The 26308-nt window shown below is 48.0% G+C and overlaps 1 protein-coding gene across 1 annotated transcript; it reads right to left on the bottom strand.

Moving 5' to 3' along the window:
• Positions 1-12649: 12649 nt before the first annotated feature.
• Positions 12650-19124, bottom strand: HMGB1 (high mobility group box 1). The gene is made up of 4 exons (XM_082014375.1): positions 18638-19124; positions 18201-18346; positions 17044-17218; positions 12650-15006 (listed from the first exon to the last, which is right to left on the bottom strand). The coding sequence occupies exons 1-4, from the start codon at positions 18785-18787 to the stop codon at positions 14830-14832; spliced, it is 648 nt and encodes a 215-aa protein (XP_081870501.1). The 5' UTR covers positions 18788-19124; the 3' UTR covers positions 12650-14829.
• Between the last annotated feature and the right edge of the window lie 7184 nt (positions 19125-26308).

Below are 26308 nucleotides of genomic sequence, written 5' to 3'. Positions count from 1 at the left end.
GAGCACCGGGATGCTCGGAGCCAGATTGTCACTGCCTGCAAGCTCCAGGTGGGGTAACCGAGGCTGAAAGGGCTTTGGAGGGGGATGGGATTTTCCAGGGCCTCATCCAGCCAACTTTGGGAACTCTCCAAAGACGGCAGATCTACAGCCCACCCGGGCAGCTGTGCCTGCGCTCGCCTGCATCCCGCTCCCCTGCCCACCGCGTCCCTCTGGGACGCTTCACTCAAAAGCGGCTTTTCCATTTGACCCCACAGGCCATGGGACTGGCCAAAAAAAGAGCTGCCAGGAAGATCCATGTGTACCCCCCGGTTGGGGTTATCCAAAACCGTGCTAGGGAGATACGAAATTTCTTTATGTCAGGAACTCCTGCAGAGCATGCACAGGTACCACGAGCATTTTGATAGAGCTAATGAGTGGATGCTCGTATAAATAAAAACCCTTCTGAAATGTGATTTACAAAATGGCAAAATTGCCAATATATGCCATTTAATTTACACCTGAATTACATTCCTGTTGTAGTACACGAAAGGAAGGATCAGTGTACTGCGGCTCACAGCTGGGCAGCACGTCAGCTAAACCTGCTTCTCCCTTTCAGTTAACTGTCTTCAATTTGTTTCTCCTAAATATTCAACCGAAATTCAGCTGAAAGGCATCAGCCAAGCCCGCACCAGTAAGGCGTCATCGGATGAACGCCGGCGCTCCTCGTGAAGTGAAACTCGGTACCCGGCGGGAGGGGAGATGCCCGGGGGCTGCTGCAGCACAAGGTGGCCGGGGTCCCCTCCAGCCAACCCCGGCTCCCTCCCCGTCACAGTGGGCAGGCGCCGCTGGGGACCGACAGCCGAGCAGCGCAAAGCTCTCGAGCCGCGCTGGCATGACTGCAAGGACCATTAATCCAGCGCCACCGTGTCCCCTAAACCATGTCCTGAAGCGCCACATCCAAAAAACGTGTGGATGTGGTGCTTCAGGACATGGTTTAGGGGACACGGTGGCGCTGGATTAATGGTTGGACTTGATGATCTTGAAGGTCCTTAGTGATTCCATGATCCTCTGTGACCGGTTGGAAAATCCCTCCTGAGAGGTGACGGCAAAGCCCAGGGTGCCACCGGCATCCTCCACCCGGCCGGGAGAGTCCCTCCATCGCTACGGAACCGCAGCACCCTTTGCCAAAAGCAGCGGTTCCCTTTCATTCACACCTGCGCTGCTCGTTTGCCGCCATTAGCATAACCAAGTGAGTGGATGGGATCCGGGGGATTTCCGCTGATTCTCCTCCGCGTCTTGGCAATGGGATCTGCCTTGCTGAACACTCAGGAAACTCCCCCCTCTTTTATTTTACTCCATTTAATCCTTTGCTGCAATGCTAAATAAAATCTGCTTATTATTACCACCCCACCTCCCCCAGTACTGGTTATGTTTGCTCTGCTTTAGCTTCCAAGTAACTTAAATAAACAGCTGCACCGTAAGGAGAAGTTCTTAAACATCCTCTTCCATGGGACATCACGATGCGCTAGGCCGTTAATTTTTCTTTATCACCTCCAGCTTCGAGGCTTAAAATCCGCTCCTGAGTTTGTCAAATGGGATAGTTCTTAAATGTTTTCGATTATCCAGCCAATTAGCACTAAATCCTGCGTTGCGGTGAATGCTGTGTTACGCGGTGTTTCTTGCAGTGATTGCTTTGGAAGTTTGGACCCGTAACGTGACGCAGCCCTTGCAGCAGGGTGGTGTTTCGTCTTCTTGGGTGACGTTACCCATTTTTGCCCTGGCTTTCAAAGGCAGACAAAGTCCCTTCCAGCTTTCCCAGGCAATCAGCAGCCAGAAAATCAGTGTTGTGCTTGGGAACACCAGTATCAGGAGGCGCAAAGGCGGTTGTCCCACTGCCGGTGTCGGGGAGACCTTTTGGGAACAAGTCCCACTGTAACATCTCCCTATTTCGGTGAGTGCCTGGTCTGTCCTTCAGAAGCACCGATGAGCTGCTGGCAGCGCAATGCCACGCTGGGGACACAGCGGATGCATTCGGGGGTTGGAAGCCATTTTAGGGGATTTGATGCTTTTCCCTCTGTTCCCCTCGGGAAGGCAGGGCTGGCAGGAGGGGGCTCTGGGTTCCGGCGGCACCGGGGCATCCCTCGCTGCGGCTTCTTCTCCGCTTTTCATGCGCTACCCGCTCACTCCCATTTTTGGAGGATGTACCCCTCGGAGAAGAAAATCTGGAAAACACCAGCTTGTTTCCCGATTCCATGGCAGAGTCATTTCGTCTCACCATAAAACGATCCTACTGCACGACGTGGAGCAGGTCTGGAGCAGCCCCCAGGGCTCTGCATCCCATTAGGGCTCCCCGAATGAAGCCGGACAGTTTTTATTAAATCAAGCTCCGAGTCAATGCTTAAAGAAGGGCTTTTTTGAACTAGGAGCTGAACCTCATGTTTGGTGCCCTGCCAAGCTCAGGATAGTGCGAGAAGGAAAAGGAGATGTATTTTTGGACTGCATGTCTGCGAACAGGCTGTTAGATAAAATTAAAGAGGCTGTTTATAAAGAATCCTCTGGTGGTGAAGCAGATGTGGAGGCCCAAGTTTATGACAAGATATATTTCTGGTGTTCGCATGAACAATCATTTTCATTCAGGACTTTCCTCATGTTGTAATAATTTGTTGGTTTGGGGTTGGATTTTCATCTTTTTTTATCATTTTAACTGAAACTGGCACGATGCCCTCATCACTTGTGATAAACTTGTTTGTTTACTTATGTTGCGGTAACCGAAGAGCTGGACCCGGGCTCTGCTGGTTGTCTCCTAACAGAGCAATCGGGGCCGTTTGACACAGGTAGCAAAGCAGAAAACCAGCATTTCATTATTTTCTTGCCGTGTTGCTTTGTGCATGATGAGCTCTTCGGCTCACACAGGTGCCCATAAAACCTTCTTTTACCCAAACCCTGCGGCACAAGGACACCCAGCCTGGCCTGATGCAAAGGCAACATAACTTTGCGGGAGGCGACGGACTTACTTCATAGAATCATGGAATAGTTTGGGTTGGAAGGGACCTTTAAAGGTCATCTAGTCCAACTCCCCTGCAATGAGCAGGGACATCACAGAATCACAGAATCATTAAGGTTGGAGAAGACCTTCAGGGTCATCAAGTCCAACCATTAACCAACACCTTAAACTCGATCAGGTTGCTCCAAGCCCCGTCCAACCTGACCTTGAATGTTGCCAGGGATGGGGCATCTACCACCTCTCCGGGCAGATCCCCAGAGCAAACTTTAGGTTTCTTCTGGTACAAAAGAGGAGCTGAGTTTTCTTCTGAACTGATGTTATTCTTTATTGAGCTCTGTTTAACATTCAAGAAAATACTTTGATTTATGCTTAATGTTATATAAATACATGGAATGTGTTTAATAGCTACTCCTGCAGCTCTAAATGTGTTTTAAAAATACGCTGCTTTCCTGAGCATTTTAGGCAGCAAAGGCTTCGATGTGCTTTTACAAGCAAAATCGAGAGCGCAAGCGCACGTTTGTGAGTGAAGACACATTATCATTAATTATACATGGTTTGGGTTTGTGCTGACTTGCCATCCCTCCTTGGATCCTGCATCCTTGGAGTCCTGCCTTTCTCAGGGCACAGATAATAACTGAAAAGAAAGAAGCCCAACACAACCACTGCAATCGATATCTGCAGCGGGGCATCGCATATGGAAGACATAAGATTTGATGGTAAATTTTTGCTTTGACATTATAGTAGAAGTTAAGCGAAAAGGTGTCAGCCTTGGCCTAGAGTTTCACGAGTGCCACAGGCGGAACACGCTTCTTTGGGCTCTTTTAAACCTTCTCCTCCTCTTGCAAAAGGAGAAACTCGCAATCTGGACTCAATTGAACCTTAAAGCAGTAAAATTCCAGGTTCCAATAAATCTTGGTTTTATAAAAACACATCCAGCATATATCAAAACAGAGACTGTAAAAGAAATTAAACATGTGTGGGTCACATACTCTGCTGGATGCTCCTTAACAGTATTGCAAAACGAGTGCAATAACGAGGTGCAGTTTTGCTATGAAGTTTCGGTACCTCCCTGTAGCACCCGCCCGCGGCACCCGCCCGCGGCACCCACCCGCGGCACCCACTCGCGGCACCCGCCCCGAACACGAACAAACGCACGGGGAAGGGGCCGGCGGCTCCGCTCCCGCGGCCCCTCCGTCCTTCCCCGGAGCGGGCAAGCGGGGCTCCAGTCGGCATCCCCGTGGGCCCAGCGCCTGCGCGTGCTCGGGGCGACGGGATGCAGCAGCCGCAGGATGCGCCCCACGGGCATCCCGCACGTCTTCCCGCAGGAGGGGCCCAGCACGGCGGGGACTCGCTCCTCCGGCAAAAGCGCTGTAAATGAAAGGGAGCGAAAAGTAAAGCGATATCTGGGGGGAGGATTTGCCCGCCTGTTCCTGCGAAGTCGAAATGCGAAGCAAAAACGAAAGCAGCTGGGATCGCGCTGCAGAGAAACAGGCTCTAACAAGCCCTTTTTCAGGGCTTTAAAAAAAAAAAAAAAAAAAATCTGCCCGTGATGTAATCTTGACATTTCCTGCCTCACCGGCTATTTCCTCGGATCAAACACCCGCAATGCCGGGGAGTCGTCACCGCTGCTCGCGCAGCTCGTCTTACTCGCCACGTCCCCGCGGCGGCGGGAGGAGAGGCGCGGGGTGCCGGGCGGCCGGGACGGGGGGCAGCGACCTGCGCCCCTCTCCCCGCACCCCTCCTCGGCCTGGCCGGGCGAGGCAGTGAGCCCACACCTTCCTCTCCCAGCAGGGCTGCTTCCTCCCGGGAGGGACGTTTCAGTCTCCCGGCCGGGGATCCTGCACGCCAGCGGTCTCAGCGGAGAGAGTAAAGCCTGCGAGGGCCCTGGGGCGGGAAGAGACCCTCAGAGTGTAGAACAAGATATCATCTGTTTTTTTTAATCTGTTGTGTTACGGCCATTATATGAACTTCCAGGTGACTCGCTGGAGCAGTCATGACCGAGTCCAAAAGCAAGCAAAGCCCTATAGACTTTGGGAATTTTCTTATCATGAAGATTTATCGAGTTTCTGCTAGCAGTGTGCTGAAACTAGAAATCTGGGAAGGGAGGGGGAAAAAAAAACAGCACACTTTTTTTTTAGCGTTTCACAGAAGTATTTCAATTCATATTCAGAGCTCTTTTAAGATCTCCTGATGTCCATGAATTCAGGTGGCCCTGGGGACAATGCCTGTAAGAGTGCTGGGATGTCCGTCCGGGAGGTACAAACCCACGGGACGCAGCAGCATTTCCCATCAGCGGGGCGCGACAAGTCTGCCACGAAATCCTAACACTGGGATGAGCAGCGGGTGGGCAGGCAGCGCGTCCCGGGCTTCCTAAAGGAGCCCCATGCATGCCGAGAGCCCTCGTCCCCACCTGCCACCCATGGGGACATGAGGACGATGAGGCTGCGAGAATGATGGGACCGTAGGGATGGCAGGGATGTGGGGGGCCAAGGCCCAAGGGGATGGGTGGTCTCTTTGCAGTTCCCTCAGTATCCAGCAGCACGAACACCCCTGCAGTTTCCATCAACCCCTGGGGAAGGAACACGTTAAATCTGGCAGCTCAGTTACAGCAACGAAATGTGAAACCAAGGGACTTTCATCAGGCTTTTAGCGCAAAAACTCCAAGCAGTTTTGCTTACGCCCCACTCCGGCCCCCCCGGCGGTGGCTCTGGTTTAGGTGATGTTTTGCAGCTCCCGCTCCCAGAGCACCTGCTCCCAGTCAGCTCCATCGCAATCACGACTCCTCCCGAACGCAGCGGTTCACCGGCACGTGATGAAAATAGTTTTTCTGGGCTGTAGGTCTTCTTGAAGGAGCGGAGGCTTTTGATTTTTGTAGAGATGAACTATTCAGGCAACCTAAGTATTTCGCTGCCTTGAGGAAATGCAGCTTTCGGGAAGAACATCCTTTTAAGAGCCACCGTGTTGGCAGCGCGTGGCTCAGCCGGCCGGATGGTGACACAGCTCCCGTCACCTCCCGGGGCCGTCGGCGTGTGCATCCTCGTGGGATAACGCTGGGACAGCACCAGTCTCCCCAGCTCAGGGGATGCCACAGCAGCGCGGCCGGAGAGGGGACCCAGCAGGGCACAGTTGGCCAACCCCCATCCTGACTGGAGATCCTCCAACATCCGCTGTAGCGGGTGGAAGGAGAAAAAAATCAGGCTCTTCCCAAATTTTGTTACCTGCATCTCCAAAGACTGTCTGAATTTGGGTTGCTCAGCAGCCTTCCATCACTAATTACCCTAAAATAAATAAAATCAAAGGCAAGCCATGAAGGACCCATCTGGGAAGCACCAGAGACCCCAAGCAGCTCTTCCCCACATCTTCTTCCTCAAGGGAAATCGTCAGCAAATCGAGCTTCTGGAGAGGAGTGAGGCTGCGAGCGCCGGGGGCTCGGGGCGGTGGGACCCGCAGGGGTGCCCATTCCCTCCCGGCCGGGCTGGCGTCGCCTTTGCCGTGTTCAAACGCGGGACCTATAGCTGAGAGGTTAATGCGTGCGCCTCTTTCCCTTCTTAAAAAAGTATTTAGAAAGAGCATTTAAAAGGATATCACCAACTATTTTAATGCAGCACCAGTATGGGCTTAGAGGAAGTATTAAAAAAAAAAAAATCTTCTAATATTAAGAAGACTGCATATTTTTTTTTATTGTTTCCACGAAACAGCGTGGATAATTGATGGAGGTAGCCGCAATGCTGTCCTGCACAGCAGAAAGAGAAAGTGAAACAAATCCAGCCACACAAGCCATAAAGCCCCAGGCCGGGCAGGGAGAAGGCAAGGCCAGGAGGAGCCTTCAGCAGGGCTGCTGCTGCCTGCCTGCTGCTGCCTGCCTGCTGCTGCCTGCCTGCTCCGGGGTCCCAGGCCCGGGCAAAGGCTCCGTAGTGGGTTTATAGCAGGAATTAGTTAAACAGCACCACAGCTTTGGCTCTCTAGACTTTTATTCATATATTCCTCCAAGTGGTGTATTAATACAGATTGGTTGGGTTTGGTTTTTAGCTTAATTATGTCACATGCTCTGGCTTTTTATAGTCACTTACAGGCGTATCGCAGTATTTTCAGTGACTTAGGTCACTTCAGTTTTATTAATGCAGGTGGTCTAAATAAATTTTCATTAACTTTTTCATGTACATTTTCTAAAAGGAACAGCTTAGAGTTTTGTTTGAGTTTTTTAATAAGAATCTCTAGCAAGTTCCCTATCAGCTTTACAATGACCTTTTCCATTTCGCCTCAACCCTCACATTAAATGCAGCATCCGAAGGCCAGAAAAATCAACAGCACTTACCTTTCAGGCGCAGATATGCAGACACAAACCCCAACTTTTTATTAAAGGCATATCAGGCAATTGTAATCGTGTTACGCATCCCTCTTTCTGCGGTTCCCTCCTACGTTTTGCTTCTCTAAAGACCTTCGCAAAGCTGGGTGTGCATAACCTGCCCCACACGCACAGCCCGCGTGAAGCCACGGCTCTGCCACGGCTTCTCCCAAGGTTAATTTATTACCAATTAACTTGAGGTACTCGACACCTTTGCAAAGGCCGGTGTGACTGCTCTAAATCGACAGCTGGAAATCAAATACAGGTAAATGTCTGATTAAAAAAAAAAAATAAGGAACACGATTAGTAATCTATCAGTGCTTGGATACAAACCCAAAGGCGCGAAAAGCAGAAAAGGAGTGCGAGCCTAATGCTCACAAGTCCTTTGAGGAGCAAAGCTACACACCGTGCAGCACAGTAGTTTCTCTCTGAAGCATTTTAAAAAGTCATCTGTGGGACAGTGGAGCTGTCCTGAACTTCTATTGTTTTAAAATTAATGCAGAAATATGGGGAAAAATGGAGTTTCCTCTGCAAAAGTCACGGGGGGATATCAACTTGAATGCAAGTTTTGAGAGTGCTGAACACAGAAAAACATCCATGTAAAATTCACAATTTGCATGTTTGCCTTTGAAAAACTGCCCATTGAGTCTCCTCTGCCTTTTGCCGGTTCCCATTAAACCCAAGATGCCTCAGAGCCACGAGGTTTCCGTACGCTGCGGTACAAGCCATCGCTCAGAGCGGTGCTCTGGGACTTGTAGTCTCCGTGTTTATATTTCAGTGCTACGCGTGATTAATCCTCCATTTCATTCATTGTCTTTTTACTTCTCTGCTACTGGGAACAGTAAATAAGAGGGAAGTTGTAACAAGAGCCTCCCTTTTATTCAGAGACCTTCTGTTTCCTGCAGGCTGGCGGCTTCGAAAAAAAAATCACAGCTCCATTGTGCTCCAAAGTCATATTGAATGATTCAGACGGAAAGGAAAACCCACGTTAGTAGGAACAGGGGACTCAAAGAGGAGCGTCGAGGCCAGCGGACCGGGGACGTCGATCCTGGGCGGGAGCACATCCCAGGGTCTCTCATCCCAGCTGCACCCCACGGTGGCACCAGCATTAAGGTTTTTCCCCCCATTTTGTGGGTCTGTGGAAGGTGGGCGCCGCTCCCGGCGTTAAGAGTGCTTTGGTGGGTGCCCCCGAGCACCCTTGGCACCAATAGCCCGGGGGCGGTGGGGCAGCAGGACAACCCTCCTGTCCAACCTGGGGAGCACGGATCCAGCCCCCAGCAGCCGGGGGGGCGGCGGACCTGCTGCTGCCCCCCAGAGCGGGGCTGGCAGCAGTGAGGGCCAGGCAGGGCAGGAGGAAGGGGCAGGGGCAGCGCCAGTGAGCCCCGGGCAGAGGCAGGGAGGCAGAGCCCGGCTGGTCCTGCGCGGAGGCAGAGCATGCAGCGCTCGAGGTGGTGTTGCCATTGCTGAACATCTGGTACAGATGCCCCCCCAAAATAGATCATTTCCTTCTTCCACCTCACAGGAAGCGGCGTTGGAAGGAGGCTCCGTCGCAGCCGGGGTCGGGCCGGCGCAAGGAGGAGTCCCTATCGCAGGCGGGTTCACCGCAGCCTCCCGCCGGGAGCCGGCTGCACATCCCGGAGCGCGACTCCGGGACAAGCCATCAGTCCTGGGCACGACCCAAGGGGCCCGTCCTGCGGAACGCCCGGGTGGGCGCTGTGCCCGCCAGCCCCCGCGAGCTGAAACCCGCCAGCACTTCGCCGTCAGCGGCCGGTATAGCAAAACCGAACCCTCCCATGCTGAGGGGCTCAGGCCGTGATCGATCCTCACCTGCGTATTCCAGTATCAGTTTTACAATATAGTGCTTGTTCACGTCATCTTCCTTGCTGGAAAGCGTCAGTAGAAATGTGTGTCAACAGAACTAAAACGAGCGTAAGCGCTGCTACAGTCAAGTCTGATAACAAAACATGAGTCACACTTATTCAATCATTTACCAACGCATGTTTTGCAAGAAAGTTATCTCTTCAAAGAATCATCACCACACAAATTTGAGAGGTTTGTTTTTTTTTTAATAAGAGGAATGCCGTGATTTTGCTTTTTACTGCGTAGCTGAGCCTCCACAGCACTGGTGCCTGTGACCTCTGCCTGCAGCCCACCGCCCCACTCCTCTTCCACCTCCATTTCAGACCTGGGCGTGAGCCCCTCGCCCCGGCGTGACCCACCACTTGCGCACTGCACGGCGTGGCCGCGGGCAGGGGCCTGCCAGACTTTCAGCGCCGCTCCTCCTCCTGCCAGTTTTCATGCCCAACATCTCCCCGGCAGCAGGAGCGAGCTGGCAGCCAGGAAGGGGCGGCCATCGGTTCCCCCGCACCGCTGCAAGCCTGCATCATCTGTAGTGCCACTGGCTGGCGTTACTTTAGGGGACAGGCATTTTCCCCGTGGGCAGGCTGAGGAAGAGCGTGGCCAACCCCGGCATGTCGGTGAGGGAGACTTTATTCCCAGAATGGCATTCCTGGCATTGCTTTCTTGCGGTACAGTTTGGGAAGGAGCAGGGGGCTGTCAGGGATGTCACGCCTCGGCTGGAATTTCTTCCCAGACATTTCTTTGAAAATGTTATTTTTGGTCTCGATAAACAAATGCACTCAACAAACATTGCAACACGTGTCCTTGGTTTCCCCTCGATAAGCCTAATTTTTTTGAACGGCATCTTGCAAAGAGCATTTAAATGGTGACCTCTTGCTGCTGTAAGGTGCACAGGGAGCTGGGTCCTTTCCAGGCATTCAGGCTGCAGCGTTGGGTCTTTCCTGTTTTTATTGAAGAACTTTTGGGAGGTCAGAAATGTGTGATTTGAGCTTTTCCCGCCTTAATAGATGAAAGGCTGCTGGAAGCATTAGGATGAACTTCCTTTCTGCCAAATGCCGGTCATTTAAGTCAAACGCGGTTTAACAATATAAGCGAGATTTTAAAAGGTGTAGCTAAAAAACCCCACGCTCGTTCCTCGCTGCTGCGCCGTCTCACTGCTTAGCTTGATCTCAAGCACTCCTGCTGCAGTGAAGGCTTGAGCTTCTGGTGTAGCAAACAGGTAGACTAAGCTAATTTATAGCTTAAGACTTTTATTCCATCATAGAGTAGCAAAAGGGAAGGCTTGTCTCTCTTGCGGGTCACGTCTAATAGCAATCGCTTCAGCAAGATGGATTTCAAAATTAGGTGCTCTTGAAGTAGAAGCCATGCCGTATTTTTCAACAGCACAAAGCAGCTGTAAGAGCAATCTGACCTTCATTCTTAATAGTAAGTTCATTGGGTGAAAAAAATCCATCTTTGTTTTTCTGCTTGAAGTACTATCAAAAGAAAAAGCCAGGGCACAACATATACAAAATAAAAATGAAGACAACTTTTGCAAATGATACAAAACTCTTCAAGATTTACTTTTTTTACTCAAACATTGGAAGAAAATCTGAGAGCTTGCCTACAAGTACATTATTTTGGAATGAAGGGCGGCATTAATTCAAAGTGAACCTATTCTAGGCTACATTAATACCATCTCAAAGTGTTTTTCAGGTGTAGAGTGTGATCCAACAGCAAAGTCTGGAGGAAAGTTTATCGACAAGCACATATATGTAGGCACTGCATCAGACTACCTCATTTATAAAATGCCCCTTAATGTATTTCAGGGGCTAAAATAATGCCTATTGCAGCCTGCCAAAGGAAAATGTCACACACTGCGATTTTCTTCTAAAGTGGCCCCCAAAAGATGTGATCTGGGGTCTGTAGTCAAGTGCAGCATGATGATATGCTAAAGAATATAACAAGGGAACGTTTTTTGAAAATACTTGGCATTTTACTATTATTAATAAAACGATCGGTATGTTTGTGTCCTAAAAGCCCGTAGCTGGTCAGCTACTAGCAGCAGAGTCTGGAAATGGTGAAAATTAATCGCCTCTTGTATTAAATACCATCTTTGTATTTTGCTATGTCTCTGTTACGGACTCTATATTGAATTATGTATCATATCTATATGATATCATATCTTTATCTATATCGTATCTATATTGAATTGCCGCTTCCTAGCTAGCCTAAACCCAGCTATTACTCAGCCTTTTCTCCGCCACCATGGGCTTGTTACGCCAATAAAAGGAGCTGCAAAGGGGCTCAGTGTCAAGCAGTGCCAGCATCACCCTAATTAAGCTGCAGAAATCTTTTCAGCCACTTGACACCTGTTACTTCAGGTTTCTAGGGGCCCATCTGCCTGGACAGAAACATTTTGTTAAATAAGCTCAACTTCTTGCTAGAGCACAGCAGAAGGGATGAACGCTGCCTGTACTTTTAATTAAACCCATTTAAAATTACAGAGCAAACCTAGAAAGCAGGCGGCTGCAACTGCAGCTCCTTTCAGGACCAACTTGAGAAAAACAACCGTAAAATGGGTATGGCTTCCTTTGGCATTCAAGATATAACTCCCACTTATTAATATTCAAGCTCTCTCTAAACCCATCCTTGTTTGGTTTCTTTGGGTTTAGAACAGGAAAAGCCTTTTTTTCCTCTACGTCTAGCATTTATGCGAAGGTGAAAGCCCTTTGGAAATGCATTTCGTTTTGACAGCGATGCCAGCGCTGCCCAGCTCCCTTGTAGGCAACTTCTGCCGAAACTGCTGCAATTTCACCGCTCATTATCCCTCAGCAAGCACCAACTTTTAAAGGTCCTGGGGAGGCAGATTCAAGCAAAAGTGTCAGCAATAACTGACCTCAGATGAAGTAATCTCGTAGTAAAGTCTGACCTATCAGTGTGGAGAATCAGGCAGAGTTTTGACCAAGAGTTATTTAACTGCTGGACCTCGCAAGGGACCACAGCCGAGGAAGGGGGAGGTCCTTTCCAGCAACAACTCTCAGAAGCTCTTATTTTAAAAGGAGAATTAATCTACCCAACTATGGTCTCCCCCCCCGCCCAATAGCAGTTTTCTTGTTTCAAAACAGTTTTCTGGAATACCCAAGTGAAGACTTCAGTCCAATATACATGTGCAAGCTCGGCTGATTTACAGGCACCCACCAACTGCTCGAGAAAACCGTGGCCATCCTGGAGAGCTCTGGAGGCTTTGGTACACCTCCCAACCACCACCAGCCCCTGCAGAGTAGTACCATGGGTTCTTTTTCCTCAGAAAGTAGCACTTAAAATTACTGCATTACCTACCCTCTTCAGCCTTGAGCACACTGTTTGTTATCAATGTGCTAACCCCCGAGGTAAAGGCAAAGGCCGTGCCCAGCTGCTGGGTAAGCGCTTGCTACTCATCTTTTAAGATCAGTTGAATCCTCTCGGTTACTTCTGTCAACATCAAGCACCGAGAACAAAGGCACAAGATTATAAGGATCTCATTAAGTATGTTTGTTCCAAGAACAAGAAATGTGTCTATTTTCCTCTGATGACCTGGGGAAACAAAAAAGCCTTTCAGCACAGAAAATTTATTTGTGATCAGTTATGAGCATTTGAATGCATAATAGCCGGTTTAAGAAGAAAAAAAAACCAAAACAAAACAAACCAACTATCTGTCCTAAGCTTTCTGTATCAAGATCTTGTGAACAGCATCATTCTTCTGTTTGAAACAGAACGCAGGGATGTACATATCTGAAAACACCAACACACGCAAAAAACCCCACCCCTTAGGATATTAAGTGAGCCATTTAACTAAGTATTTAAAACCTCTGCAATTATTAGTTTATTAGTATCATCCAGGATTCAGATGTTCAATATTTCTCCTGAAGTTATACATAAATGCAAATTGAAATAAGAATCTGAAAGTCAAAATTGTATAACAAAACAATACTCCATCACAAAAGCGTGTAAAATTACAAGAATGCTTTTTTTTTTTTGCCTTTTTTTTTTTTAAACACTGGCACTTAAGAGAACCATAATTTTGTAACCACAAAATTGCCAAATTGACCCCCAAACTGGTAAGCAGGTATATGTGAAAATAGTTAACAGTTGCCAGCACTTGAAGTTTTACTAAATATGCAAAAAAACCCTTAGCTTTGGTTTTGGAAGAGAACTATATTTGACCAAATTAGACATTGTTGGTATACCATAAACATTTCACTTTTTAATGCAAAATTTAATAAAATGTACTTTTCCATACAGCTATATTTAACTTAAAAATGGGCAAACATCAAGAGTGCGGTATAAAACCTAACAGGAAAAATACATCTTATCTCATTTTCAATTTGAGACAATATACAACTTTGTTTAAAGGGCTAAAACTAGAATTTCAAGAATACAAATATGAATTTACATAGATTTAACAAATAATAATGGTACCATTTATAGAAATCTTAGAAAGAAAAATCATTTCTCGTGGGCCATTTGCTACCAGGAGAGTTTCATGGTATAAAGCCCGTGGCCATCACCAGACCTGTCACCAAAAAATAATATGGTAATTTCATGCTTTTAACTTTACACATTTTAGGTACACTCATCGCTCCCAAGTGTTCAGAGATTTACAACCACAACTTCCATTACATGGTAACGGAGTCACACCTGTAAATTTCTCTACACGGGATGGACGTACACTCTTCCTATGGGTCCTTCTAGGACAAAATTTATAACATTCCCTCCCTCCCCACTGCCCCCCACCCCCCCAAAGTATTTAATTTCTGTAAAATTGAACTCTATACTTCTCAACTCTCCAAGACTGGTAAACTCATGCAACTCAATAGAATATTACATTTCACAAAAATCTGAACAAATATCAGTTTCTTGAGATTGAATTTTTTGTTTTGTTTCCAGTTACGGAAGAATATTCTTTCATCATATGCCTATATATTTCTTTTCTTACCCTATCATGATTATGCAGGGTATGCAGATCAAAGCTTTGTTTATCAGCTGGTTATATGAAAGATGAAAACTGTAATATTCCCGTGATCCCAAATGGGCATTCAATAAAGCAAAAGATGAGTTCCCCTCAAAAAAAAAAAAAAAAAAAAAAAAAAAAAGAGAGAGAGAAAAGAAAAAGTATGATTTTTCAAGGGCACCTATTAAAAGGACAACAATACTAATAAAAAAAAAATTGTATTTACTTAGAAGCATTCAGAATGTCAACAAAACAGCTGCAACTTTTTTTTTTCCTTTTTGCAATTACAGAGTGGTATTCAGATAACAGAACAACAATTATTTTTAGGATGCATCAGAGACAACTGAAGATGAAAAATGAACTACATCCCCATATATAACTAATTTGTGCTGTGCACCAACAAGAACCTGCTTTAAAACTCCCATGCCAATTTACAACCCCCACACTGTACCAGGCAAGGTTAGTGGCCATTGAAATACCACTAAGGACAGGGCTATCTAAAGACACATTCGGTAGTGTGTTAACTATACAAAAAAAGAGACACTGTACAGTTTAAAAACAAATCTTACACAGCCTTACATTTCAATTTTTTTTTCTTTAAAAGGAGTGAGTTGTGTACAGGGGGGTTAAATGCTTTATAGACAAGAAAGAAATTGCTCTAAAAGAGACTTATTCATCATCATCATCATCTTCCTCCTCCTCCTCTTCCTCTTCTTCATCATCTTCATCCTCTTCGTCTTCATCCTCATCTTCCTCCTCCTCCTTCTTCTTCTTGCTCTTCTCAGCCTTGGCAACTACTTTTTTGCCTGCATCAACCTTCCCTTTGGCCCGGTACGCAGCAATATCCTTGAAGGAGAAAAAGCAGGAAGAATCTCTCAAAGATTTAAGCAGCCAAAGAGCTCTGAACTTCCAAACGCTACTTGTAAAACCAGAGCCACCCAGGTACCTGCCCTGTCTCCACATCCACTGGGGCAGGACTGGGAGCTGTAGCTTCAGTTACAAGGCGAACTGAGGCCCAATGACAAAGAAACGGTAACCCTCTAACACAGAAATGATACCAGCACGCTGGAACACACTGCTTACGGCTGTTGAGGGATCTCTACTGTTAGACTTCTGGGAACAGGTTGGAAAAGCTGCTGCCTCTGTGGAAAAGGCACAGCTGAGCCCACTATCCCATACAGAAATGAAGTAGGGAGACCTCTTAAGGTTCCTTTCCAGGCCTACCTTCTATGATGCCTGAAGAAACGCACAGCAAAAATCCTTGTTTGAGCCACAAAATTGTAATTAGCCATCCAAAACACAGTAGAATGACATGGCTCAGCATTTGCAATGTCATGCCTCAGTGAAGAGTGATTATACAGAACTCTGCCTAACTCAAGTTTACAAAATAAAAGGTAGAACATGATTAAAGGGTAGACAGTGCCACCTTCTGCATGCAATAAATTTATTCTAGTGGTTTATAACGCACAAAATTGAGTTCCTGTTATAGGGAAGTTAAAACTGTACCTGGAAGACCAAGCCAGAAAAATGGTTAGACTTCCCAACTATGTGCCAAAATAATAAAAAAAATTACGTAACAGAATTGATCTACAGGACTTAAAACCTACCAGCTACAGAAAAACATCAACATCTTTACACAGATGGTCCAAATCTTCAAATAGTCCCCACCCAGTAAACATTACACCACTAATCTTACAGTTCCCTCAGACTCCCTTAAAGCTTAACGTGATATTTTCAGAAGATACAATATCCACTGAGTCAAAGGCCAAGCAGTGAAATACTGCATCTTTAAAACCCCGTTTGTAAGAGTAAGAAATAAAAGACAATACTAGCAAAGATTAAAATATCTGGGAATAAAGATTAATAATTCTACCATTAAAGAAGTCTCTTAGGAGTTGCCTTGGCTGCATGCGCAATTATCGTACTGAAGAGTTTAAGTTGCACAGGAAGGACAATATGGGAATGCTTCTAGACCTGCAGTTCCTCTCCAGCACATAATTAGGACTCGAAGAGGCCACCTTGCTCACTACAATGCTACAATTTTCCAAATGGTTTTGCTTGCCAGCAGGAGAAATACCAGAGGAAGGTCACGGCATGCAAATGGACATACGTGGTATACATTAGCTATAGGTGGTTGTTGACCCCACTGTAAAGCATCATCAGGGGATGCTAACACGCATTGCCTCCTCCCTTGGTTTACTTGTATTAGGATGGGAATCTGCCCATGGAAATAAAAACGCACGTAGCACTACCCTGTGTGCGCAACACATTTCTACAGCTACAATAAAGACAACAGGATTTAGCTTTAATAATTCAAGAAACTGTATGATATGCTGCTTCATATGTATTATTAACTATGTTAATTACTAGAAAGGAGATGGACACAAACTAGGTACAGGAAAAACACATCTAAAACTAGCAGCTCATTAGTGTTCTGACATTATCCCCAGAATAAACTAAAAATAGCATCTATGTGTATCAATTACCCTAATGTTCAGGGATGTTCATCAATAACGAACACCTCCAAAAACAGGGAGAACCATTTTATTCTTTACTGTCATTACTTAATACTACCAACTTAATTCAGATACTGCTGTGACCTATTGTTTTAATAACACCACAGACACCATGGTGTCTATTAAACCATCACTGAGGGTCCTGAATCACAGATGAATGCAAATAGTTCAACACAAAGGACGGCAATTTAGTGTTACGGTAATAAACTGTATACTCCCTTATGTGGTATTTTCCAACAAATATCATGACATTTGTCATTACCATATTGTAATTTGCAACATCAGGTATCAGAGTACACGAGAAGGAAAGAAAGGTCTAAATTGAGGCTTGACCTCCCTAAACAATCTCCATAAATGTCAATGTTACCTTTTCATACTTCTCCTTCAGTTTAGCAGCCTTTTTTTCATAAGGCTGTTTATCATCTGCAGCGGTGTTGTTCCACATCTCTCCCAGTTTCTTTGCGACATCCCCAATGGACAGACCAGGATGTTCTCCTTTGATTTTTGGACGAAACTCAGAGCAAAACAAGAAAAAAGCCGAACTACAGAGGAAAAAAAGAGAGATTATTTTAATTTTAGATTTTACTGTAACAGAAAGTTTTGTGACCTTTGTTACTGTTGCTTAAGAGTGTTTTGGAAAAGCACCTAAATGCAAGACAAACGTTAATTACAATGGGAGGTATTAGAACGGAATAAACTACTTTGAAAACTTAACATATCCTTGTCTCTTAGGTAACTCTGCACATCTAGTCCCATTTTCAGCAGGACCTACAGAAGGGCAAATTTTATATACCATATACAGAGAAAACCTTAAAAAAAAGAGAATGAGTGAATGATACCAGGGGAGCAAACATTATGTCAGAACTGTTAAAGGCAGAGAAGCTGCAATATTTGTTACGAAAATTAGAGTTTCCAGATGACAGCATCAACTCAAATAAGAATATTCACTTGTACAGGAACTTCCCTGTTCCTTTCAGCATTAGCTCCATTTAAAACACACACAAAAACTTATCACTATAAAGGACTAGTGTCTAGTACCGTGCAAACCTGAAGTCAGTAGTCTTTATGTAGTGGCTGACATTTTAATTCTCCAAGCTGGTTTTTGTGCAAGATCATCCCTCTAACCCTGTTCTGTGCAAAAGCCTCTTAATTTTTAATGGACTGCCAATCAAAATTCTGCTCAAGCCAACAGGTGGGGAGAGAGGGCCTGAAATATTTTACTGCCATTTTACACTAGAATTACCCTCTTAACAGAAATTGGAAACATGAGTCAGAACTGCATGTCACCGATTTTTGCATCCACTTTTAAAGGCTGACATTTATTCCAACTTAAAGAGGGCCAACCTGAAACCACAACCCTGTAATTCGTTAACTAAAATTTCAACCTATCTTTACACCACTGGTCAGGAAAATCATGTAATCTTGTATTTCTGAAGCTCATAAATGTGGATAAAATGACCATTTTATAGATACATGCCTGCATGATGGTCCCAAACAAGATAAACTAACGAGAATTCTACTTACGGAGGCCTCTTCGGTGCATTTGGATCCTTGAACTTCTTTTTTGTTTCCCCCTTAGGTGGTACATAGTTTTTCATTTCCTTTTCATAACGAAGCTTGTCAGCCTTTGCCATATCTTCAAACTTCCCTTTCTCCTTGGAAGACATAGTCTGGAAAGCAATTAGAATCATATCATCATAGAATATCTCAAGTTGGAAGGGACTCATAAGGATCAAAATGGTATTTTGAGACTCAAAAGCATATCCAAGTCCATTCCAAAATTTCTGTCGGGGGAGCTAAAGGTGAGGCAAGAACAACAGATAGTTACCACTTATCTTATAACTGCGCTTCCTACTTATCTAAAGCCTGAACTTTTAAAGAAATAATTTACAGTCTCAAATAGTATTTTGCACAAAGCCATCATTTAAGGTTCTGTGGGATTTTTAAGTGGTTATTCCTACCTTCCATCGTTCTGAGCATTTTTTTGAGAACTCTGAAAAGTTCACTGAAGCATCTGGATGTTTCTTCTTGTGCTCTTCCCGGCAGGTTTGCACAAAGAAGGCATATGAAGACATTTTACCTCTCGGCTTCTTAGGATCGCCTTTGCCCATTTTTGATGATTTTCTAGGACAAAGCAAAAAAAAAAAAAAAACACCACACCTTTAAAACTTTTACTTTTTACAAATCAATGTGGGAAGTAAGACATGATGAAGGATCATGCCAAACAAGACCCATCGGAGCAGTATTCCAAAATCATACAACAGGAATAAGTTTCGCTTCTGGAAAACTTAAGGAAGATTTCTGCCATTGCTGTTTGACAAGACCTGGATGCAAGCAACCCAACATCTCAAAAGGCCTTCAAAGCGTGCAGTTCTGGTCTCCTGTGAACAAAAATGTCCCTTCCAAGCAACCTGAAAGCAAGTACTAGTATCAGTGCAGGGGAGACCGCACTCCTTTATTACTGCTAGCGTACTGATACTATGGTTGGAAGGAATTAATTATATTGAAGGAAGAAGGGAAAAAGTACTCGAGCATCCTGTCTCAGCTGGCTTTATGGGTTATTAATTTTTTTCTTCCTAAAGCTCATCTTTCTATCCCCTCTCCCCTGTAGGCCTTGGGTGCTCATTTGCAATATATATGTATTTTTTATTATTATATGCCATATATTATCACTCTCCTTTAAGTGTACTGCAAAAACCTACTCTTTGTACATATACCTAGAAATACAGGAATGAAACCGCACTCGGTCAAACATGTTATAACCAAGCCATGGACGCGAAAAGTATGACATTTACATATGACTAGCAGAGTTGTGCTCAGCACGAAGACTACCTGACTCTTTCAGGGACTGAGGGAACAAAAAATACCTTCCTGGAGCTTTCACACCCAAGTCAGACATGCAGAGTATTTTTTCATAGCTCCCTGGAAAAAGCCACTTGCACCCTGACAAACTCTGCTCTTCAGCAAGATTAAAAAAAAAAACAAACAAAAAAACCCCAAAAAAACCCCAAACCTAAAAAAAAATGCACACACCGCCAGCCCGTATTGCCACAGAAGCAGTATTTCCTATCGGTTTGGCGGATAGACAGAAACAGATTTCTGCTCTGTGACTAAACACGTCCGGTTTGAAGTTTCTATCAAGTAAACAAGAGGGCTGAAGAACCAGGAGCCGCTCCTGCCTGCCATGGAGACGCTCCCAGAGCCAGCCGGCACCCGGGGCTCGGCTAGAGACCGGCGCTCTTCCCGTTGGCCGCGGGGGGAAGGTGGCGAGGGCCGGGGGGGACAGGGCAGGGGTGTTTCGGAGGCGTGGAGTGACTGTGGGAAGGATAAGGCACTGCGACCGAAGGGCTGCGACCGTGAGCTGGCGTTTAAAAGCCTCCTTCCCGCCATTTTGGACGTTTCCCCTGCGAGGGGGGCAGAGAAAAACTTCAGAAGTCCCCTAAGAGACCTGCTGGGGGTGGGGGAAAGGAAAGGGGAGAAGAAAGAAAAAAAAAAGAAAAAAAAAAGTCCCGTTATTAGGGAAAAGCTGTCAAAGTTTTATTTTGTGTTCACGCAAGGGCTCGCAGCCAGTAAGCACATGCCCAGGAGCCGGCCAGCGGGGCTGTGGGATCCCGCAGGCGGCGACCCCCGTGTCCCGGCCGCAGCCCCGGGACAAAGCGCCCGCCCGGCCGCCGCCCCGTCCCCCCGCGGCGGGGCGCGCCGTCCCCAGGCCTGCCCCGCTCCCTGCCGCCATGAGGCCTGGCCGGCGAGGCGAGGCGCGGCCTGCGCCGCCGCAGCGGCGGCGGCGGCGGGAGCGGCCGCCATGGCGCAGGCTCCTGGCGGAGGAGGTCACCCGCCGCCGAGGCTCCTTCCATTTTGTGCGCTGAGGAGAGCGAGCGCCCCCCCACTCCCGCCACCATCCCCCCCACCGCGGCCCGGCGGGCGGGGCGGCGAGGCCAGGCCGCGGGACCACCGCCGAAGGGCCGCGGCGGGGCCGGGCGGCGACCCCCAGCCCGCGGGGGCGCGGCGACGGCAGCGTCGGGGTGGCGCGGAATGGCCGCTGCTGGCGTCGCCCGCGCCTGCCGCCGCGCAGAGAACATGGCTCCTTCCTCCCTTCCCTTCCCTTTGTGTGAGCGCGCCCGCTACCCTGGCGCACACGCTCAGCCATTGCAGCCGGGGGAGGGCGGGCGGGCGACGGGGGGAGGTGGGTGGGTGGGAGCGCGGGGGGGCCGGCGTGCTTCCAGCGCCCGCCCGAGCCCCGGCGGAGCGGGCAGAGCCCCGGCGGAGACCCCCGCTCGCTCCTGCGCCCCGCCGAGTCGTGCAGCGCCTCGGCCAAGGCCCCTCGCTCGGGCGAGCGGCGGCGGCTGCAAAAAAAAGTTCCCCCGAACTGCGCCCCCGCCCGCCCGAGCGCCTCTCTGCTCCGCCGCCGCTCGCCTTGTTTTCTCGCTCGCGGCTCCCGTCAGCCATGTTACAGCCGAGCGGCCGCGGGGCCGGCAGCTTCCCGGCCCGCGCCCCACTACCCCCGCTCTCCTCGCGGCCCCAGCGGCTGCCGCCGGCGGCGGCGCGGCCCGCCCGCAGCCCCCTGCAGCCTCGCCGCGCCTGTGCCCGCCGGCCGCCACGCCGCCGCAGCGATGGCTACGGCGAGGCACCGTATAAGCGGCTTACGGCGGGGCACGGCGCGGCCCGCGCCCCCCGCGGCGGACGACCCCCGGCCGCTTGTCCCCCGCCCGGGCGGCTTCCTCGCCCGCCTCTCTCCCTCCCTCCCGCCGCCCCGCTCCCGAAGTCGCCCGCCGCCCGCGCCCCCGGAGCCCCCGCCCCACCCCGGCCGGGGGGCTACGCTGCCCAGGAAGGGTCTCCCGGGCGCAGCCCGGCTCGCCTTTGTGTGCCAGCGCCCGAGCCGGCGCTGCCCCGCGCTCCACAGCCAGGCAGCGGCGGCGGCACGGCAGGCAGCGCCGGCTCGCCGCCCGGCTGCAAGCGAGCGGGCGAGCGCGCCCGGCCGGCCCGGCGGCCCCCGGCGCGTACTCACCCGTGTCAGAGTCGGCACGCAGATCCTCACTCGGCCCCGAGCCCCAGAGACGCTACCCCGGCCGCCCGCCCGGCCCCAGCGCTGCCTGGGTCCCTGTGTAGCCCGGTGCACTGCAATGGCTGTGAGAGCGGGATCGATACGCAGCCTCCTCACACTCTCAGCGCTGGTAACATTACTCTCAACACAGCCCCGTCCCCATTGGCTGCCGCCAAGCCAACCGCCGCGCCGATTGGCCGAGGCCCTTCCATTGTCCTGACCAGAGAGCTCCGCCGATTGGGCGCGGCGCGGGACACGTCACTGAGGATTGAAAGGGCGCGCAAATATAAAAGTGAGCGGAGGGAGCCGGGCGGCGGCGGGATGCAGAGTTCCGAGGCGGCGGCTCGGCGCCGCGCCGCCGCCTGCCAACAGCGCGGGCCGCCACCGCCCCGCGCGCCCTCTGCGGCGGTCCCCCGCCCCCGGGGCCGCCCCCCGCCGCCCCGGGGGACACCCACGCCCGGCCCCCGCCGCCCCGGGGGGGAGCACGGTGCAGGGCGCCGGCGCCGCGGGCGCTCCCGCGAGGCCCCGTCAGCGCCGCCGCCTTCCCCCCCCCGCCCCGTTGCGGCACCTCCCCGGCTGGCCGCGACGCCCCATTTCACAGACGCGGAAACTGAGGCGCGGGGCGCAGCGGGGCTCGGCGAGGCGAGCCCGCGTTTTCCATCTCCACTCGCCCGGGTTCAGCTGTCGCACGGCGTTGGCTGGCACGTGGGTACTGCAGCATGTGCGGTTCTGCCTATGCGATGGGGTAGTTTGGGGTGGCCGTATCTTTCCGAAATGGGTAAATTATCTACAAGAACAAGAATTGGAAGGTCTTGGCTCAATTCGTACCCCCCTGGGTGATGAGGAGTAGGCCGGGGTGGTGAGGCAGTCCCCCCCCCAGTTCTCAGCCCTTTTGGACTGATGCCCCATGTGCCAATCCCAGTGCAGAGATGGGCTGAGCTGGTGGGAGGTTGGCAGTCTGTGCCACATCTCACCTGCCTTTTGTCGCCCCTCCTCTCCCTGCTTTTTTATAGTCACTTGCACTTTCTGAATCATCTATAGAGGGCTACCGAAGAGAAAGGTCACTCTGTCCTCCTTCTCACCTGCTTTGCACTTTACATCTGCTTTACTGGTGCAAACAACGCTGGGAGGAGCACTGCTGTGATGAACCCAAAACCACTGACCTTCCCCAGAAGGTGATATCAGTGCCCTTAGTGAAGTAGCAGAGACTTGCATGAAGAGAACTAGATACAGGTGTAGGGATTAAAAACCTGTTCGTACCTTGTAGCAGTTGTTACCGCTGGCAATAGGAGTAGCGAGTAACATTAAGAGATGGTCTGTACCATCCTTTGTGGTTTGTAGGCTGCCTAAATGTGAAAATAGTACAAATCCTCGTGTGCCAGACCACAAACTTTTCCAAAACTTCATAAATAGAAGATTTCAAGAGAACATGATAATTGATTGTCAAGATCAACTATTTACACATGAACATTTGTGACCAATAATAAAATTTAAAGTATTATCATCTGACAAAATAATGTAATTGATAGAGTCTCTATATTTTCTTTGGTGGGACCATGGCTAATAGCATTCAGTAGCAGGAATTAACTACAGTGAAAAGTGAACCCAAGGAAGTCGTGCTTAAGGTCCCAAGCATAACCAGCTTCAAAACCCAAGGATGATAATACCACATACCTTTTCATTTAGCCCAACACTGCTTGCTTAGTTCTTAGCAAGAGAGAAACTCAGGGAATACTAGCCTATGAACTTTAGGCCTATGCAAATGCAAAGCTGTTACAAATATCAAGAATTAAAAAAAAAGCCCCAAACCCACATCTTAAAGTCATAATTGTACCAATCTCCAGTGCAGCCAGTTCAATAAACTAGCTGCTTCTTTCTTTAGACACGAATGGGATTAAAAAGGAACCAATATGATTATACTAGTACTAGCTCACTGTGGACACTTTTATGCTGGGATGGCTCAATTCTCCACTTGCTTGCATCTGTGTTAGGAGGATTGAATCATTTAAATCATATCAGTAGAAGAGTTGTGATAAAACCCCATGAAGATGCACCCAAGTAGTCACTCTGCATGGTTCGTCTCTAGGAATTAAGCCACAGAAGAGCCTGCAAGAGATTGTCTTTGCCACAGACTTACCGTTCGATGATCCTTGGACAAATCTTGGTGCTCGTTCCTCCTTATTTAAGTGGGGTGGTATTTCTAAAATGTTTGTAAGACGCTATTACAATGAAAGTAAGTCTTAAATAAGCAGATCCCCTAGCAGAGGCCATGGGTGCTGATCTGCTAGAAGGAGTTATCACAGTGGATGGAGCGCAGTGACTCTCTTTACACTGTCTTGGTCCGGTGTGCTGCACATCAATGACTGGTCTCAGCCTCATGTTGACACTTGTGTCATATTGGACGATGTGAAACAAAAATCATATTTTTTTCCTCACTGGCTTACTTCTCTCAATACGCTTTTGCACATAATACCATTAAGTCCCATGGAAGTAACATATAGGTTCTTTATAAGATATAATAGGTTCCTGTTTAGGAAGCTGGCAGCACATGTTAAGATACATTAAGCTGAGAGCTGTTCAGCCTCACAAGATGTAAACCACCTCCCAATAAGCATCTGAATGTGCAGCAGGGCAACTTTATAATTCAAAAAGTTTATACCAGGGCTGCTTCTGAGTGTCGCTCACAATTTCTACCCTTGTCCTCTAGTGATTCTCCCACCCAAGAAAACACCGATCTCTCCTCAAACTCTTCCTAAGCTAACCGGGCACCTCATGGCTAAGGAACAGGCCCCACAAATTATACACATTTTTACACATCTGCTGACAGAATATGTGTATTAGTATTCACCCGATCCCCTTGGTTAACCCAGAGTTCAGTAATTTCTACTCCAGATCCAATGCCTGAGACAGTTGCTGCTGCTTTGTTATGACTGTTGCCTCCTAACATTTCTCCTCCTCGAGCTGGTGCTTCTTTCAAGATATTGCCGGTGAGAAAGCAAAGGAATTCCAAATCTTCTATTGCAATTACCAATCCTTGGGCAAGGCGGGGTGCTTTATGCAAGTCAAAGATTCTTCCGAGTAATGACCCTAATTCTACTGCCTCATTTGTGAAGTGCCGATGGACACATGAAGACAGCAGTTCTGCTACATGAAATCATGTGAAAATACATGAACAGTACGGAACACTAATTTTTATGTCTCAAGGAAAGTCTTTTTTTTTGGTCTTGTTTTTGTCTTAAGGTTTAAACCTTCACACAGAATATGGAGCAGAGGAAAACTGAAAAAAGCACAAGCGTTTCTGTGGCCTAGTGTGCAGGGGCCGATAGCTTTGCACATACCAAACTTTTTTGAAGTTTCTTCCATGAAAACCAGACTTGAAAGGAAGGAAAAGGCAGGCATTTATTCCCAGCTGTTGACTAGAGCCAACAGTTTAGTTGAGGCGAGCAATGAGGAGGTTCTGATTACATGGCATATTCTTGTAAAGGTTTTCCTTCACCTCTGCTAGTTACATGCTAAGGCCTGCACAGGTTTCCATATTCCAGTAGGTTTCTTCTGCAGCCATTGATGGCAGAAATAAGAAGAATTTACTCATCAGTTGCAGATGGTAACACTTTTTACAGAAGTAGTATGTTTCTTCTCTTGTTCATGCTGTGCCACATCCCTTCTGATACTTTACAAACATGCCTTCTTCTACAAACCTTATTAAAGTCCTAATCTGTTTTAAATTACACTCCACATGACAGGTGCAGTCACCGAGATAGATCACTTGGATAACACAAGCCACCTTTGACTTCACCCACAGAGGCTTTGCCCACAGAATATTCGGGTCATAGCAGCCCAGTATGACTGCTCTGGGGGAAAAAAAAAAAAAAAAAAAGAAAAAAAGTATGTAGCTGCACAGGAAGTTTCAAAACCCCCATTTAGTAATGTCAGTGTTTTGCAAAGTAGAGTATACTTTGGGAAAAGTCACACAGATTGGATGTCATACTGCAAAGCAAGATTAAGACTATGACTTCTATTAGATACGTGTTTTCAAATACTTCAATTTTTTCTATATTCTTTGTAGCTACTTACTTGAAAACTAGTAGAAAAGTTTGTAAGGAGCTTTTTGGTTCAACTTCTTTTCCATGCAAGGCAAGCTGAACTTGGATGGAAAGATCAGCTGTATATTCTCAACCTTTTATTAAAACATCCTGTTGTTTTCCATTTCCTTCAGAGATAATGGAGAAAGGCCTCTCCAAAGACAGAACTGTTCTTCTAAACAATGTATTGCTGAGTAGGAACAGAAAAGTTCCAACTGAACGATGAAAACAGAGTTTTATTTTATTTATTTAAAATTACCCTCTCACTTCAGATCATCCCCTGTGTAGCTCACAACTGAAGACTTCTAGCAAAGACAAACAAGGATGGAGAATCCCAAGAAGTACAGACCACCTCGTTGGCAGCGAAGCCTGACCAAGAGAGAGATGTGGAGTTGGGATCTCATTCTCCCCAGCTCCCAAAATAACTTTGTGAAACACCTTGGTGAGACTCCTCCAGCAGAATTTTCGAGGAAGTCAACAGTATACAAAGAGCCAGACCTTAGAAAGTT

This window comes from Phaethon aethereus (assembly GCF_964289735.1).
Source record: "Phaethon aethereus genome assembly, chromosome: 1".
Lineage (NCBI taxonomy): Eukaryota > Metazoa > Chordata > Aves > Phaethontiformes > Phaethontidae > Phaethon > Phaethon aethereus.
Note: the sequence above shows the minus strand (reverse complement) of the source record. Positions and strands in the feature narration are given on the sequence as shown.

What these genes read in the sequence shown, in the direction of transcription:
- HMGB1 (XM_082014375.1), bottom strand. Translation starts at nt 18,787, where the DNA reads ATGGGCAAAGGCGATCCTAAGAAGCCGAGAGGTAAAATGTCTTCATAT. An exon ending in AATGCACCGAAGAGGCCTCC is followed by an intron (nt 17,219 to 18,200) that starts GTAAGTAGAATT and finishes TTTCCTCTGTAG; the next exon opens with TTCGGCTTTTTTCTTGTTTT. An exon ending in TGAAGGAGAAGTATGAAAAG is followed by an intron (nt 15,007 to 17,043) that starts GTAACATTGACA and finishes TTCTCCTTCAAG; the next exon opens with GATATTGCTGCGTACCGGGC.